The 19,087-nt window shown below is 37.9% G+C and overlaps 2 protein-coding genes across 2 annotated transcripts in view; one reads left to right on the forward strand and one right to left on the reverse strand.

Annotated features, from left to right (window-relative positions):
* The window catches only part of DPY19L3 (dpy-19 like C-mannosyltransferase 3), a 34,072-nt gene extending 23,672 nt beyond the window's left edge, over positions 1-10,400 (forward strand). The window contains exons 15-18 of the mRNA XM_009989497.2: positions 1,940-2,022; positions 8,452-8,584; positions 9,328-9,486; positions 10,128-10,400. Of these exons, the coding sequence (XP_009987799.2) occupies positions 1,940-2,022; positions 8,452-8,584; positions 9,328-9,486; positions 10,128-10,289 (537 nt within the window). The 3' untranslated portion in view covers positions 10,290-10,400. The remainder of the gene's footprint in view (positions 1-1,939; positions 2,023-8,451; positions 8,585-9,327; positions 9,487-10,127) is intronic.
* An 8,209-nt stretch (positions 10,401-18,609) lies between these two features.
* The window catches only part of LOC104381715 (neural-cadherin), a 61,886-nt gene continuing 61,408 nt past the window's right edge, over positions 18,610-19,087 (reverse strand). The window contains exon 33 of the mRNA XM_086620990.1: positions 18,610-19,023. Within this exon, the coding sequence (XP_086477116.1) occupies positions 18,610-19,023 (414 nt within the window). The remainder of the gene's footprint in view (positions 19,024-19,087) is intronic.

Raw genomic sequence — 19,087 nt, forward strand, 5'->3', positions numbered from 1 at the left:
CAAAGTTGTTATATCAGTGTTATTGGTCCATATTTTTGTATGCTTTAATTTTTATTTACTTTTATCATTGTTCTTGTGTTGTATTTGGAACTCCTGAAGTTCCTCAATTTCCTCTTGACTTGACTAATTAAATGTAGTTTTACTTGAAAATTTTGCTACCTCAGAATTCTCTTTTTATAGCAAGCCCCACGACCAAAATTTTCTTCCAGTGAAAACTGCTTGTACTCATGCAAAAGTTGCAGTAGTATGACACTGTGACTTGAAAAACCTATATAGTTTAGTTAATGCCATATAATAATCCCAGCATTCAGTAGGTAAGATGGCCTCATTAGATTCTCAGTAGATTGCAGGGCAGGTTTGCAGCATGACCCAGAAGCAAAGCAGAGCCCGTTTCCTTCTGTCTCCATCCTGAAGGACTCTAGGCTCTCAAAATGTTTTGCTATCCAGAGTAGTTTAAGAATGAAGAGAAGAAATTTTGCTTCATTATGAGACTCGACAGTCTCATTTCACAGCAGCTTAAGTTATTTACTAATCTCTTGAGAGATCTTCTGAAGAGCAGAAATATGTCTATTATATTACTGCTGTGCTTCTGTAAACTCTTAAGGTTGTGATACTGCCATAACTGTCTTTTTAGATGTTTCTCAATCTACCAGCCAGTATTTCTTTAACAAATGTTTCCAGTAAACAGTTAAAAACTAATAAGTATCTTAACTGGCCCAACTGTATCTCTTGCTCTCCAGTCCTACATAATTACAGTTTTAGTGAAAGAATGATTATTTTTGCTAAGTAGCTCAGCAGCATCACATTCAAATTCCTGCTGAACTCTTGGATGAATATTGTCTAAATTGGATGGTTTACGACTTTTTAGATTATCAGGCGGGTTTTCTTCTACTTTTTCCTGTGACATTTCACTCTGCAAGCCAGCAATCCTTATTATCTAAAGAAAGAAGGTTTGGAACAACAACATCCTCTGTCATAAAGGCTGATGCAAAGCAATCAGTCATTAGCATTGTTGTTATCTTAATTGTTCCCTTTTGTCCTTGAACATTCTCTAGCTTAAACGACAAGAAACCCTTAAATAAATCTTAGTTCTGTTAGCTTTTTTCGGGGAGGGTTAAGCTTTGCAGAATCAGTTTCAATTTTTATTTCTCTCGTCCAGATTTGATTTATATATTCTTTGTCTTCAGTACATTTTGAAATGCTTTCCCCTAATGGTCTAGTGAATGTTGCCATTCAGTCACACTTCACCTTTTTCCTTCAGTGATTCTCTTTGAATTCAAACTTCTGAAATGCTATTAATGGCATCCATAGCACATCTAATGATTTTAACTTCTGGTACAGATTTCTTAGCTTTTTTTTTTATTTAGTTGTTAATTGCCTTTTCAAACTTAATTCCTGAGACCTTTCCTTCTCCTGTAATCATAGGCATTATGTAATGGCTTGGTTGTTAGGTATTGAACTGTTACATGATGCCGTTGTCTTGTTACTTTTCTTAAAGCTTGATCTATCAAGAAAGAACTTAAAACATTCATCCTATAGTCCAGGTAACTGAAATAGTTCACTTGTAAAGTAGATATAATGCATTACAGTCACATTGGGTGGCAACTTTAGTTGCCCATCGCTTCTAAGATACAAACTGATCTTAACTAATAGACTTCTGGAAACGTCCAGTGAGATGTGAATCTGAGAAAAGCTGTTCTCAGGCTCACCACAACGGGTAATTCTGGTCATCTGGCAGGAGCTGCAGATCTCAAACTCTGAAACTTCTTACTGCAACAACAGCCACCTATCCTTCAAAAGAAGGGCAGATATGCTTGTGTCTTGCAACTCATCCATGAGCTGGACAAGATCACTTACTAGCTAAGAGGAAATAGTATGTTTCAACATCCAGAACTTGTTCATTCTGTCTTCAGTTTGTTTTATTTTGTTTTCATTATAGTTCTGGCCAGGAATAATGGATGAACTGTCAGAGCTGAGAGAATTCTATGACCCAGACACTGTGGAGCTGATGAACTGGATTAAGTAAGAGGATTTTTTCTCTATTTAAGTTAAATGCTATTTGTGTAGATCTAATGTTCTTAGTTATGGTGTTCTCCTTATTTGTCACAGCTCATCAGTGAACTCTGGTGACCTATGGAGATAGTTAAGGATGAATGGGCTATCAAGAGGTTAGCATATTAACAGCTATGGAGAACAGCCATATGCAAAGTCTCCCAGATTGCTCTGCTCTGGTTCAGTATCAAGCTGCTGTATTGTGTGTCAGGGAACATTTGACTCCATTTGCTCCCATAAGCACACAGTTTTCTCAGCCAAAGGAGGCCAATTTGGAGGTGTCAAGCTTCTTCCATCATCTTATAACTACCTCTTTACCTTAATAGATCTTTGCAGTAAAATAATTTCATTTTTATTTTCCCCCCCTAACCTGGTGTCCTTCTCTTTTTAACTTTAGAATTTTAAAAAGCTTGGATGTACATTTGTACATCGGTACTCTACAGTCTGTTTCTTGAACTTTAAAATAATGTAAATTGTTTATACTTACTAGAATTAATCCCAATATGTGTTCTAAACTGTAAACAAAACATTTGTAATTTAACTTGCCATGGCTAAGCATAGGTGCAAAGTCTCTGTCAGGAGTATGAGTTAATCATTTCAATCCCACCTCATCGTTTCTGCTTTTGCACAGAGCATAGGAAGGTATTTTTTAGGTGGTAACGGTTTGGAATACTGCATGTAGAAGATCCTGAGAAAAAGGGCCAGGTAGGATGTTCTCTGGAGGACTCTGAATTTAAGGGCTATATTCTCTATTGACATACAGTAACCACTAAAAACTTTCAGGTCAAGTTCTGAACAGAGATATTCCTGGGACTTGTATTTATTTGGGACTCTAACAAAGATATTTTTATTATTTTATAAAGAAATCAGTTTCATGTTCTGGAAAAAAACATTCTGAAAGTAAATCTGAATTTACTACATTTAGCATTCAACTATTTGAAGTGTTTCCTTGGAGCCCTGTATTGTATTCTCATATGCAATGAACTTCAGTGAAACCAGTCACCCAGCCGATTCTACCCATAGCGACATATTTACACTCTACAGTGTTGTATTTCTTTAATCTATAAACTGGAAGGAGTAATTTAGAAGTAAAATATATTACAAGCCTTCACTGACTTATTTCGAAAGCAGGTCATGTTTTTTTCCATCATTTAAAATCTTTGCAGCCATATTGACATGTTTTTGTGACTAATGTTTACCAGCCAGTTCCATTTAGCTCTACTGTTTTATTAAAAGATGGTAAATATCGGATAGTTCAGGTCTCCTGTGTACAATATATGGAGTTATATATAGATTTATACATAAAATATGCATGTAGAGTTATTCCCAGCCATGAACTGGATTTGACTGGATCCGATTAGAATAATTTTTCATATGTTCTTAGTGCTGAGAATGCTAAACTAGTACTTGTCCTCTTTTCATTTTAAATCATGACAGACAATTACAGAGGGAAATTTTCTACTTAGAATTTATTGTGTTTAGAAATATTATTTATGTAAAGAAGAGTTAATTATCTCTGCTTTAAATACAAGTCGACAAAATTTATGGTAACTTTCTCGAAGTGGGTCAGATTTCCCTAAGTTTTGATGTGTAAGAAAAATGGTTACTCTACTAACGCTGTAGTTTAAGATCTGTCAAAGCTGGTGTCAGGAAATAATCATTCATTATTAAAACTCAGTATGAGAAGCTCTAATTTGTCATGTACAGCACTAAGTTAGGAATAACTCATCTGTCTAGCAATCTCTCCACAACAAGAAAACCCTTCTGTCTGCTTAGATCTAAATGCATATTAAGTCATCCAAATATACGATCTGAATAATAGCCAACTATTAGTCTGTCCACTGTGAAGTGTCTGCAGATGTATTTTTCACTCTTCTCCTTACTAAAATCACCATGGCGTTTTCAGGAAGATATACTGGTTTATATCTTTACAATAAAGTTACTGCATAGTATTGGACTGCGTCTATTGCAGAGTGCAATTTTTTACATAATGATCTTGCATATCCCAATCTCTTGCTTTTTCCTACCCACCATCTCATTTTCTTAGCTTTTTTTTTTTAAAAAAAAAAAAAGTCAAGAAAGTCCTGCCAGTGATCCAGGGATAGTTCACAGCTGTGCTCCCAGATGGGAGATATATCAAAATTCTTAGTTTTGGTCTTTCTCCCTAAGACAACAGGAACAACATGCTCATTTGTGAGATGGGGAAGAATATCAGTAGAATGAGCAAATCAATAGCGTGAACTTCCCTACTCTGTTTACTTCTGGTAAGTGTTTAAGAAGCAATGTCTTCTGCCTTTAAAGGGGAAACCTGTCTAGAATTGTGGAATATAAGCAGATACCAAAAATCACAGAAAAACTTGTTAGAAATCTCAGACAATAGCCAAAACAGTGGAAAAGTTAAGTTAACTGAGGCTGGGATTTGGCAGAGCATAGTTGTATGTCACCTGTATTTGAATCAGGCATGGGGACTAAGCAGGCAAATTTTTGTATTAGTGGAAACCCCAGAAATTTCCAAAAAGCTCCTAAGGGTACAAAAATGAAATACCCGTGTTTCAATGGTGGTTCTGTAATTTAGTAATTTGTGTTAATGGCTGTATTTCAATTTCAAGCCAGCTGTAAGTTTTAACTCTTCACCCTTTTTTACATGCCTGATTTTCAAGGGTGATCACACTGAAATCAACAAATATTCCAGACTTTAAAGGCAATATCACACTTTTTTTTTTAAAATTCTTGTTCTTTAATTCTTGGGCTTATCCATTGACTGATTTGTCAGTAAAATTCAGGCATGAACTTGATAGTGCCTGAGAACTAGGTTTATACCAACTGTGTAGGTGCACTCCTTTTTGTGAGCAAAATATGCATGCATAAAATAGAGGCTGGAACTAACAAAAAATGCATCTTGTTGCTCTTTGTGGCTGTCGTTTTCTATTTTTGCAATTTTCAGTCTTTCCAAACCAGAGGGAAAAAAAAGAACCATGACAGTTTGACTGAATATGCTTTACTGCCTATCATTTGCAGCTAAACCTGTAGTATTTTAATACAGCATTCTGCAAATAAAAAGACTTCATTAAAAAAAAAAAGCGCCTAACATGATATACTTGAGAACCCTTTTCAGAATCTCCTTTTCTCAAATCCCTTTGCTTTGTAGATTCATATCACACCCAGGCACTAGTAAAGGAGTAGTCTGAGATTTTTCATATATTATGGCTTTGAAAACCAACTACAGAGTTCAACTCTGGAGGACTTTCAGTAGAAATAGCCGTTTTATTTCTAATGATGTAACCTGTCATTGCAATGTTGGCCATTTCTGTAGGACTTACTTAAAACCAACTCACAATAATTCTGTAGCAGCTTAATAAGAGAAAGAATTACTACCACTTTTAGAGTCTGTGCAAGATAGGCATAGACCTGTAGTTTCTGTAAAACCCTTTTATTTTTAATGAGTCATTCTTTAGTATTTACATCATTCTCTAAATTCTTAAGTGTAGGTAAAGAAAAGCTTCATACAATGTATTATAGTGCTTAGTTTACCCATTAGTTCAGCTGTAATTAACTTGTTGAAAGCTTAGAGCTTAGAGTTTCAAAAATAAATGAGATTATTTGTTCAAAATGCCATCAGGCCTGCTTGGAATGACATTTAAATTATATAATGTAAATCAGTTTGACCTGTAAGTCCTTGTCATTATTTAGTGACATTTCGTACAGAATAAATTGTTTGCAGGTTGGGCAGTGTGGTATGGAGCTTGGCAGAAAGCTATAAAAACAAATTATCCTTTCATTTTATACATCATTTGTTCAGACATTTGTAAAAATTGCTTCGTTTTTCTGTAATAGAGAAGTGTCACTCAGTGGTTTGGAGCACATTAACTGCCGTGGATACAGACCACAGCAGTCAGCATCTAACTCAGGTAGGAGTATTAGAGAAAGACACACAAAACGTAGAAATCACCCTGTACCTGAAAAATACTGGTTAATTGTCACACCTCTCTCTGGTGGGTGGTTCAGAAAGTAAGTGCTGAGTAACAGCCACCAGCTGGAGTTTTTTAAGGTACTGGAAAAGAGTGCCTCCAGGAGCTCTGGTAGTAAGTAGCACATGCTGGTCTGGGAACCCTCTGAGCTGGCCCCAGTAAAATATGGACAGTGATATGTCTTAAGGTATATCATTTTCTAGGACTTCAAACATGCAAATCTGAGTCTCAGGGAAACATCTGCCTTCACCTGGGATACCAGATTTTGAACTCCATCCAGGACTGAGGCACATAAACCATTTTTTGAAAAGCAAGCAAGGGTCACTAGGTTGCTTTTAAGGTATAGGAAAAGGAGGAAGTGCTGGCAAAACTCTTAATACCTGATAAATGAAGAAGGCACTCAGCTATATTTCACCTCTCCTGGGCAAGAGTGAATGCTTTTAGAAAGGGAAGGAATTGAACCCTGCCATCTTCTGTGTTTTGACAAGCATTTTTACCAGCAAGTTATGGGAAAAGGGCACTGTTACCCTTTTCTCTAGCTTTCTTTTGTAAGAAAAGAGGCTGCAGGCTGTTTCTTGGAAATGCTTTTTTTGTGTTTGATTTTTTTTTTTTCCTTGTGCTTTTGCCTTTGGTACTTGTTGTGGGTTTTTTTTAAATAAAGTTTGATTCTGCAAGTTTGCATTATATTGGGCTCCTCAGGAATCAGAGGTGCAGGATTGCCTTGATAAGGCCAAGTCAGGAGATATGTACTGCAGAGTGGTATAAAATTTAAACTGATCTTCATTAAACATAGAAACAGACTTTTCACAGTAGAAGTTTCCTGGCCCAGGCATAAACGCAGAAACTTGAAGGAGCTGTGAGAATCATTTTCATTTCGGTGTCTAAGCTCTACCAAGTCCCTCTGTGAATCTAGTCCACGTTCTTTTCAGTTTAGTCTAAAGAATTGCACTTTCATTCAGTTTCAGGGATGAGTCCTAGCTGACAGCCTGTCAGGGCATAATACTAAGTTCTAGGACAAATTCATTTCTTTTGATGAAACATTTACTTAAAATACTCAAAGCCATAAGTGCCATAAAGTGAGAAAAAAGAAAATTTTAAAAGAGATTAAATATTTTCAGACTTTAAAATGAAACTGGTTTTATAAACTGCTGAAAAACTAGTCTATCAGTAAAGTTAAACTGGCCTATTAAAAATACTATCTCTGTCCTTCCTAGATGAGATTAATGTACCAGTGCGAGAATTTTTAGGAAGGGTTTGTAATTATTAATCCATTTGCTAAGCATAATCCCTTGAAAGGTGATAGTAAAATTTAATACTTGTCTCCTAACATTTTCAAGTGGATCACAGAGCTTAAAGACGACTCAATATATAGCTGCAGTTTCAAAAGGCTCCCTAAAGTGCACCCCAAAGTTCTTTGACTACTGTAGGTGCCATATGTGCATGTACGTGGATGTTAGGCAACTATTTACATTCCTCTCTGATTTCATTTCACTTGATTTAATCTATGATTCTTTCTTCTGTTGTTTCAGTATCCATAGAACTTTTCATGGTTATATGCCTACTGAGCACTAGAAAACACTTAAGCATACTGTGACCATTTTTAATTAACCTCGTTATAGTAGTCTCTGTTGCCAGGCATTTTTACTTTATCTCTTGCTATGCCCTTCTGTTGGGTCTTTACATATATTTTGGATTGTAAACTTGTTGAGAGGAAGATGAGCAAAAAATCATTTTTTCATTATGCTACTTAAACAGTCCTAAGATACCAAGACTGTTATTTAGGTAGCAAATCTAGACATTGACTTTGAACATCAGATGAGATCACAGTACCAATAATTGGCAGCATTTCTATCTGGCATCTTCTCCATTCCCCCCCTGTTCTCTCGTATAGTCGTTGTAATAGGAGGATTAGTGCCTCACAAAGTTTTCATTCCGAGTGAACAGTGAATGCCAGGACAGTAACAAGAAGTTTTAGCATTCAGATTAAATAATACATTTTGTATAGAATACCTTATATATCAGACACAAATCTAAGTCACAGTGAGTTTCTTGAAATATTGAAAAAAACAGGATACAGAAATTTACAAATATTCAGAGGCTATATGAACCCAAGAAATATATGAAACATGGAAGTAGTTTGAAATTTTCAGGAGCATGTTTTCCCTGAATTTCTTAAAGTGTGTTGTGGTTTAACCCAGCCAGCAACTCAACACCACGCAGCACAGTACATTTTTTATTTGCAGTTAGAGAGTATTACCATGATTTATCCACTTCATATTTGAATAAAACCCATTTGCTTGAACAGTTTGCTCCCTGAACAGAGGAGAGGCAGAAAAATATTTTTCCAGTCTTTTTTTTCCTTCTGATCTGAAACAAGCAATGCAAAAATGCCCCTACAGAGACTTCCTCAGACTTATCAACATTTGTTTAGGTCAAACACTCCAAACACAGCAGTGTTTGCTGGGAGCATGCAGCTATTAGCAGGAGTCAAACTGTGCACTGGACGGACCTTAACTAATCATCCCCATTATGAGGATAAGAATCTGAGAGAGAGAACAAAACAGGTAAGAGTATTCTGATTGCTTAAGCTAATTCTTATCCATATCAGTAGCTGCATTCCAGAAAACACCTGCAATTTCTAATGGCACATTGCAAATGACATCACGTGCTTTACGTTAAACTAGCTTATTTTGAGATACGGTTCCAGAATTTAACTTCTTCTGTGAGACTTGTAGTACTTGGAGCATCTGCTAACTCACTTCTGGCAGCTGGCGTGTGTCTGAGTAGCTGTACCTGGGTACTTAAGCTCGTTCTGAGTGAATTGGTTTGAGTGCTGTTGGCATTAATAGATCCTGCTGCCCATTTGGGCTGTTAAACCCACATGGAGCACTTCCTGATTTGCCTGACGCTCCCTTCAGTTCCCAGACTAGCACGTAACATTTTGGGTAGAAACCACCTTGCGAAACTCCACACAAAGCTGGAGAGATTGTTTAAAACTATCCTTTCCTATAATTTACACATTGTGAAAGTTTTACAGGCATCTGCCAAGGCCTTTCTGCAGACCGCAGCACCATCCAGTGATTTTGTAGTCAGCAGCAGTAATACTGTGCATAATAGTAGCCGTAACACAGAAACTCTAAGTGGCTACCAAATAAAGCATTTATATATATCTTTTTAAAATAGTTAATTCGTGTCACATGGATTATTGATCTCAATTCTTTCTCTGGTTCAAGATGAAGAAATCACGAAAGAGCTAACGAAGAAATAGTGGTAATGTGGTTTACAGCTTGGTTTTCTTCTTCTATAGATTTATCAAATCTATGCCAAGAGATCTCCTGAAGACGTTCACAGAATACTGCGATCCTTTGGCACAGACTATGTGATCCTAGAAGACAGTATTTGTTATGAGAGAAGACACAGTAGAGGCTGTCGGTTACGTGATTTACTCGATGTAGCTAACGGCCATGTAAGTATCCGGTACAAGATTTATAAAGAAGATACATTCTGCTCAACTTCTTTTTGAAATACAGTTAACGATTTGAAGGAGCTTGGGTAATTTCCACTTCATCATGAGCGTGGGAAGGAAAATCTAATGGAGCCTTTAGACATTCTAAAAATCGCCACGTTGAACACTGCTTGTTTTAATGGTATTTGATAATAAAAAAAGGAGGAAATCAGCTTGGGCAAAATAACTGGTCGCTTCCTGATGAGCTTCAGGTTAGCAGTACACAAAAAGCATTCCCTTTCAGAGTGTAAGTCACTTCATAACTTCAATTCCCTTAGAACCGGTGGAGAGTTGTATTATTCCATTGTTTTAGGGGAGTTTTCCAGCATTTCTGGGGCTAACGTGGAACCACAGCAGACCATGTAACCCAAAGCAGATGTGTATCCCTGACAAATCAGCTTTATCCATAATAAAGACAATACTATAAATCTATAAAATTTTAATGTTAGATTCCTCCCACTTGTTCCATACAGTCACTTTTAACAAATCTGGCCAGCCTGGCCCTCTGAGTGTATTGTCAAGGTTGTTTTTAGCTTCTTTTTATTGCCTGTAACTGTGAATTGGCTAAAGATATTTCACAGACCTGTTCAATTTCATTACAGATCATGGATGGTTTGGGAGAGAATGAACCTGATTTGAAACCTGCGTTGTATCCTCGCTTCTGTGAGGAAATTAAAAAAACCCTGCCTTCTTACACCATGCATTTCACTAGAGTGTTTCAAAACAAAACATTCCATGTTTACAGACTTACTAAGCATAAATAACATTTCCAACCATGGCTTCCAATTCAGTATTTTAATGCTAGCACCTGCATTAGAAAATGCAGAAGAAGTTTACAAACATGTTACATTGGTAAGACATTTTACATTGATGGCTTCTTGTTTAATTACTGTGATTCATATTTTTTTTTTAGACAGTTTAGTTTTGATAACGTTCTTGATGTTGCCAAAATTTTCATATGTTCATAAATAAATGCTAGCAGGGACCATTTTGATTTTGAAGTCTGACCTTCTGAATATCTAGGACATAATTGTTTTCCAGTCGTATCTGATTGAAAGACACACAAAACGAGCAGCCTGCATGACCATGACCCCTGTGGAATAGCTAGCCAATGAAGTTCAGCTCAGCAGTTTGGATTTTTACTATAAAATGATAGAAATTCAACGGAAGCAGGCCACACTACTCCTATACTGAGTATGCATTATCTTTGTGAATCCTTTAAATAGTCACAAAAATTAGGTTTTGTCTTACAGTCTGATCCTCTGACAGATCCTTGTGCTCTTTCAGTGCCTCTTTTTTGAATTCTTTGGGAATGTATGAAGATAGGAGTTTACAAGCTTTGAATGTGATTGCAGAGTCAGTGAGTCCAGAATCAGCAAATAGGTTTGAAGTGTAAAAGTTAAATCATTGTCCAGCATTTTTAGTGATACAGAAACATACTGGTTTCTACTGTTAAGCACTTAATGACGGAGTGTTATGTATTTCTAATGAGAATAAAGGTTGGAGCATGCTTGATACATGTTGCATGTTTGTATCCTCATAAAATGGTCATAACAAACAAAAAACCAAATTTCTCAGCTCAGATTCTCACAACACTATTTTCTGTATTTGCTTTCTGAAATACAGGGGATCCTTTTTCTCCCCATGTGAATTCCAGTAGGATACCAAAATTGAACACTGCCAACCTTACAAAAGAAAAATTCATCTCTAAAATCAGCAGGAAGCTTAGGTATTTAAAATATGTTCAGGTATTGGGGCTTTGCTTTACAGTATTTCAGACACAAAGCTATATATTTTAGCACAAAAACATTGTGTCCTTGCTCTTTATCCTAAATAGACTAGTTATTTCCAATTGACTGGGAAGATTGAATGAAGACAGGCGTCAATCCTGAGAATTTTGTGATTTGTTTGTACTCTGTCTTTTTACCGGCTCGAACTTTGTGAATTGTGTTGACTTTCTAAATGCTACATAGGTAACACATGACTTTTGCTGTGTTTTAGCACTGCTTTGGTTTTATATTGAAATTAGAGATTAAATCTGATTGAAAGCCTAACAGTACTCTCCAACTTTAATTAGACATCCACTAGGATCATTTGTTTCTTATGAAAAACAGAATTGTAATAATCAAGTGCCTCTAGGCCAATGTTGAATTAACATTTGAACACCTATAAGAGTGTTTGTGGCCTGTGCAAATAACACAGTTATAATAATTACCACTGCAATTAATTTCTAATGATGGGAAACTTAAAGTGCTACTGATAGCAAACTCCACATTTAATTTAATCAAGATGTGTAATGAGATTGGCTTTCACAACTGAGCTGTGTTCCAATTCCAAATGATTTAAATGTTTTCCCTTTTCAATTTCACTAAAGTAAATTACTAAAGAGATGGAGATGGTTATGTCACATGCTCAAACAATTTTATATTCAGTAAATACTCATTAAACAACGTTCAACATCTTTCTGCACTTTCATGCTAACACAAAAGGGAAGCAGGCTTTAATCAGACAGTATTTAAATCAAACATCGACAGCAGCCAGGTTGTTAAACTGAGCAGCTGAAACTCCTGGGTAATTTCTAGCCTGTATCCCTGAATGAGCTTGGAGACCACTGCAGTTTAACGTAATACAATAATAAAACATTTTAATTAGTATTAAGACTTTAATTAGGCCTGTAATGATGCATGCCTGTTCCTCGATGAGTGCCTTACAGTAATTGAAACAAGCACAGGTAAGGCAAAGCATGTCTGGGCTGTATTGTCTTGTTTTAAAGGTGGTTTTATCTTTCCTTAAAGGTGCAGTAACTTTCCTCTGATTGAAATGAGGTTCCAAGATCCAGTGGTACTCTCTCATTTCAGGATTTACGTGTAGCTAACAGCTGAGACTAAGAAGTCCTTACTGTAACAGTAATTATTTTTAAATAGACTTTCTTAAAAAATACAGTCTCTAATGTTGCTAAAGGAGAAATTTAACCTTTCCTTAGAAACTACCAAGGGCAAATTTTTTTGTTTCTTTTTAAAAAAAAAAAAAAATTAGACCCCAAACTACCGTTGGTCTTGGGAAAGCATAAAAACCAGTTGCTGTTATGATCCAGAGCCACCACAGTAACATGGTTTCTTCTTGCAACACAAACATTTCCCCAAGTAGCACACCAGAAATTTGAAGTTTTAGATACAAAGTATTTTGGAGATTGCTTAATTCTTGCAGTTCACAGTCTCTAAAGCCCAGGTAGCTTGGGACACTTTAAACACTTCCAAGAGTTTCTGTCTCAGAAAGATTGAGCACTAAAGGGAAGGGCAGAGTTCACTGACCACGTACAGCATTCGGAAGACCAGTCTCCTTGAAACAGTAAAATACAAAACAGCAAAGAACAAAACCACTTACCAGCTCAGAGGAGAGCACCACAGGCATCAACACAGCACTCGGAGAGAGGGGACAGCTGTGACCCATCCCTCATTTAAAGGTTTTGCCTCCAGAGCAAAGCATGCTGGGGGGCTGGAGCAGCCGTCGGGCCGGCTAGGGAGGGGGCTGCCTTTCCTCATCCCGGGGGGATTGTGAGGGTCGGTGACTTCCAGGAGGTAGGTGGTGGTTTAGTTGTTGCGTAATTAATTTCTCTGCTTCCTGTGGTCTAGATTCGCTGCATTAAAAATGTGCAATTTTTTAAAAAATAACTTTGCTCATTCCTGAGCTACATCATCCCGATGCACCCGATGCCAAGCGCTCGCTGTGGCATCGCCGTTCCGTTGTGTCAAGTACGACCCACCCAGGAACAGCCCTCGCGGCCGTGCCTTCACCAAAATCGGAACAAATTACTGGCAGTGGGAATGGCACCGTCACGGCTTCTCGTCGGTGTTGCCTGTTGTCCACAAGGACGTCCAAGCTGCGCGTTATCAGTGGAATTGTGGTATGAATTAGTTTTTTTAGATCGCAGAGACAAAACGTTATCAAGTAGCCGGAATGGTTTTAGGGGAGAAAAGCCTTTGGGATCCAGAAGTATATTTTCATTTCTTGTTTCAGTGTTCTGCTGGTGAGATCTAACACAGTTATTTTATAATTTGTTGTCAAGAGATGCAGTGGCTATTGTGTACTAAATAAACTGTGTAATTTGAAAATCACTGTTTGGGTTGGTTTTATGTTGGGATGGGTTGAGAAAAGTGCATTTAGGGATTTGCATCGGCTTTGTTTCAGTCTGTATGGAGGAAAGCAAAGTACTTTTCAGCAGGAAGTTTTGACTTTTCTCAAGCTTGTTACTTTGCATATATCACTGATTTTTTTGAATCATCTTTGTGTTTTAACAGTTTGCTGGATTTCCTTTCTCTATTACAAGTTAAAGGTGTATCAGCCATGATTTCTACCAGTCATCACCCCATACACTCCGACTTTAGCAAGGTCAGTAGGCTGAGGCAGTCACTCCATTTAAGTAAATACAGTTTGCTGTGACCAATAGGGATCTGCTCATTTCCACATTGTAGCTCAAGCTGTAGTATTCTTACTTGATGAAAAGAAACATGCGGGTTTTTTTGGGAGAGAAAAATTGCGTGTATCGAGTGCTTTATTTGAATTAGGATGTCCTGATATAGGTGGGCTTTTAAGAGTGCAGGCGACATTGCAGCAGGGAGAAGCAGGATGTGAGGAGCTGCACGTGGGACTGTCCAGCAGGTCTGTTTCTCATTTGTGGTGCCTGAGTGCAGTCACATCTTCGCACGTGTAGGGCTCCTCTTAAAGTGAGTTTGTTGGGAGTTTTGTCACCAATTAGTTAATTAGCTACAAATAGGACTTCTGTAAGATTGATTTAACTACCGGAATGTGATGATAACTTGACATGCTTGCACAGAGGGGATCCTGGTTTCCAGAGAACCAGGTTTCTCAAAACCTCCTCATTAATCAACAGTTACCAGCAGCGTGGTGCAGGCTATTTATTTAAATCCCCAGGAAATGGCCATGGTTTTTAGCATTTCTGTAACTAAGAAAATGCTCAGCTTCCTTCTGCTCACCTAATCCTGCTCCTTTTACAGCCATGGTTTCCCTTCTAAACCTGCTGGTACTAGCCAGTAGGTCAGCCCTAAGGACAATCAGCTTTCGCATGGCTTGGCTACATGTTATATACTTGGAATGTGATTTTAAAAGGGGAAAAAACACAAAGATTAATGTAATTGACAGGCAGACAGATTAAATACTAATATCCACATGATTATTTAAATTTCAGACCTTTACCAATATTTTATACTAAATAAAATGTTCTTACTACATGTTTAAAGTCTGTAAAGAACATGGAAGAAGATTAATAAAAGTACCAGATTACTGAAAATCCCACTACCTAGGGACCCAATGATTTTTTTTTTGTTCAATTTTTTTTCTTCCCCCCTCTCCCAGGGCAAAGCTTTCTGTTGTCAAGCCAGCTGTCCCTGCTTTTGAGCAATGTCAGTGCTACACTGTGATAAGCTTTTTTGTAGTGGTACTGAAATATTTATATATATCTGTGTAAATGTGGCACAAGTGGAGATAGGATTTCAGAAATTGCACATTAATTACAAGAGCAGCATGCAAATTAAAACAGATAAATTAGGCGAACCAATTAGTAATCCCTAGAAAGAGGAAAAGTAGGTTTTAATAGGGCATGATATCTACAAGAGAGCATGTCTTATTACTGAGATTGTATCTACACAAGTTCCTGCAGCAGTTTTAAAATGTTTCCTGACCTTTCATTTTATACTGTATGTTCTGTAAAATGTATAGCTAACTGCAATTACACAAGCAGTTCTGAGGCTGTGGTGGTTATTATTTACGTTTGTTTGTTTACAAATTAATGCCATGACTGTAATAGGGGAAGAAGGAGCAGCTTCAAGTTGGCTTCCAAATTGCCTGTTTGGAAACAACAGTAGGACCTGACATCTCGGCCAGTTGCAGCAACTCTGCAGCGGTGCCTACACAGCCCAGCTGCCCATGTGGCTCCTGGTCACCGAGCTACAGAATTGTGCTCGGGCTCTTTTTTACTGTCACCCAGTAACTGGTTAAGTTAATAAGAGCTTCAACAAACGGGACTGAGACCTCCGTATCACAGAATACGCTGTAGTTGGGTTATTTGGGCACTCTTCTGGGAAGATGAGTTAAATTTTTTGCCAGGTGCTCAATAATTGGTTTAACTGTGATGCATTTAAAGCAAAGCACCACTAACTCCGCTGCTCATTGCTTTTTGTTGCTCATGTGGGAATGAATTAATATCACAGTGTGGGGAGGAAAAGGAAGGAAAATACCTGGAGATCTTTTGACCTTCTGTTCCGGTACACACGTCCTATTGCACACTGTGAACATTAAGGATCAGAGCGCACATCCTGAGTGTCAGCTTCTCAGCACCTGAAATCCCAGAATAGGGACTAAGCCTATGGGTAACTCGAGTAATTCTATTGAATGTAAAGTTAAGGATTTCCTCTTCCTTACACCAATCTCGTCTGTTGCAAAAATGACAACCATACTATATGCAAAAAGCACTTGGATATGAGAGAAAAGTACTGGTGTGTGGCCGCAGCCAGGTGCAGCCCTCGGGAAGACTCAGAAATGGTAACGTGACTTTTGAGTGTGTAACCAGAGCTGAAGGCCACACATCAATTAGAAGCAACTGCTGCTTCCTTCAGCTTTTCAGACAGAGCAGCATGCATGACTCGTGTCTGCAGAAGCATCTGATCAAAGCTGAGAGAAACAGAGTCCGAGCTTTAGACAACCTTAAATATATGCAAGGAAGAGACATCACATACAGAAGGATTATTTATTATTTATACGGTGCCTTAGATACGCATGACACTTGATAGGCAAATACAGTCCTTGCCCCAAGGAGCTTACAAGCTAAATTAAATTAAAACTAGCCAAAATGACAGCATATCTGTAGTTATGGAAAGAATACAAGCTATGCAGACAAAATTACTGCTGTTTGAGGAAATAACAGATTTTTGTGCATAATATATACTTACTTCATTTTCCATATCCTGTTTGTGATTGCTACAGTTGTGAAATACAGAATCTGACATAACCTGGCTTGTGAACGTTGCAGCATATTTTAGCCTGTTTCATCACGGGTCCATGCATCAGTAAAATTACAAAACCACAGACTATGTACAATCTGTGAATCAAAACTACTGGGCATGGGTAAAACTGGCATTTGCTCTTCCAGATAAAAATGCCACATTATTTTCAGAGTGTAACCATTAGTTGATGGTGGGCTCAGGATTCTCCAAAGTGTGTCACAAAAGCAGGCAAGAACAAGATACCGCGTGAATGTTTCTCATTTGGAAAATGTGTAAATTAATCCAGCCTGCAGACTGCATTGGCCTAATGCAGTTTATTGACCTATTTGTTATGTTTTTTCAATATATATCTCTCTATAAAAATAAAAGCCCGACCTTCCGAAACAAGCTACTGATGCAACTGTAAGCAAAGCAGTTTTAATATCTTTACAATACATTGTTTTATGCTTTGTTTTAATGAAACAAATTATCTTAGAATCTATATGATATATTCATATTGTCAACTGATACATATATAATTTACATATTATAATATATTAAAAACCAGCACAAAGTAACATTGTGTTCTTGCTGCACTTCATTTATATATACACAAGTGGTCTCAATTTAAAAAAAAACAAACTAATTTCATGGAGCCTTTTCTCTTCCAAATATTGTCAAGTTTGAAAAAAAAAAAATCCAGAACACTAGGTGGACATTGAATGGTCTGAAAAAGGGACTGATAATTTAGAGCATAATATTCCACCCCCTGCAACTGCTGTTAGCTTTTCCCTGTTTCTCTATCCCCAGTTGATCATGATTTTCTACTAAAATGTATCTGAGTGAGGCCTGTATTATCATGTGCTGTCATGCATGGGTTTTGAAAAATTACCATCTTTGAATTATTAGACTTTTGGCAAGGTTCTGTTTACCTCAAGATTTTAGTTTTAGAAGTCCCAGTGCTGGGTGAAGTTCTTTTTTTGGACAGAGGAAAGACCCTCAAGTCTTCTGACATCCTGAAGACTGTGGGTATTTTGACAACATCCAAGGGACGCTGGGTTTTTTTCTTCATGGAAAAGGCATCTGTATCTCCAGTCAGCTCTTCCTGGCACAGCACTACTTGGCCACAGAGGTAGGTGGTCAGTGTTTCCATAAGAACAGTCAATCTGCAGCCTCTCAAACCTAATTCTTGCAATGCTTCTATGAAAGGAGCTTTAGCAAAACATGAGTGACAGGATTGTAGATGCAAATTACATGGTTCAGGCTGGGCCTTGGTTTAGGCTCAGTTTATGGCCTAAGAGGAATGAGAGGTTATGGTGAGCTCTGGTGTTTGCTGCTGAAATTCTAACATGTGACTTTTGAGGCTAGTGTCTTGGAAAACCTGGCCTTTTAATTAAGAAAAGTATTTCGTTGCAATCAGCTGACTTGGTATGTTGTGCCTAAATTCAGTTTCTGCATTTATATGACAGCATAAAGAGATTTCATTACGTTATAACTAAAGTTAAAGATCACCATCCATGCTGCATCATTCCTTTACCTGGATCCAGGGACTCTCATCTGCACTGCGTTCAGTGAGCAGGTGCTGTAGCTGAGGCTCAGTCAGGGAAACAAGAAGGGTATAATACAACCTGGACTTTATTTCCACAAGAAAAAGACTACGTGCTTTCTTTCTCCAAGTAACTACTAAAGCTCCTACTGAGAACAGTACACCCAGCATGCTTTCTTCATGCTTTGAGCACCATCTTAGCTTATGTACGTAGGATCTCTCTCAGAGTCCTTAATTACCTTAATGACAAAAAAATCTATTTATTTCTTAAATACTGTACGTGAATGACTAAGTACCCCAAGTTCTCCCTTTATTCTTTCCAGTAAGTTTATATCCCCAAACAGAAATGTCTATGATGTCCCAAGATTAGCTCCTACTACTAAATTTTTCAGTTAGATACAAATTGTGGCTCATTAGTGCGAATTTGACCACCGCTCATAACAGGAAAGAAAAAAGGGGGTGGGCGTAGTACATAGCAAGAGCATGGACAACTGTCCCTCACCCTTGCTTCCAAACCTTGAAAACAGTAGACGTGGTAATCTACAGGTCGTCTTCATCCGTATGCGAGTACAGTTCACTCAGTTTCTCAAACTTTGGTCCCCACTCTTTGATGTCATCATACACTATACCCTCATCCAGTCCAGAGGAGCTCAGGGCACTGAGACTGCTGGCAACCGAGCCTTCTCCTTCAGTGCAAAACACCTGCAGCGAGTCTTGGGGCAGAGCCTGGGCATGACGGTCAGCGTCTCTTACGACGTCTGACAAGTACTGACCAAAGTCTCCACTAGTGAAAGAGGCTTCCGTAGTTGCTGATGTTTTAGTCTGCTCCTGCGTGCTCGGGGATGCATCACTAAAGAAACTGCTCAGTTTTGTTGGTTTTTCCTTCGTCTTGCAGAGGGAGTAGGCTGGGCTGGTTTGAATAGACACCTGCAGTTCTGCCATGTTGTATGCATCCTGGAGCGAGAAACCGTTCACATTACATTAATATTCTCTATAGGTCCCAAAATTTCACATTCTA

Source organism: Tauraco erythrolophus, chromosome 15 (genome assembly GCF_009769465.1).
Source record: "Tauraco erythrolophus isolate bTauEry1 chromosome 15, bTauEry1.pri, whole genome shotgun sequence".
Lineage (NCBI taxonomy): Eukaryota > Metazoa > Chordata > Aves > Musophagiformes > Musophagidae > Tauraco > Tauraco erythrolophus.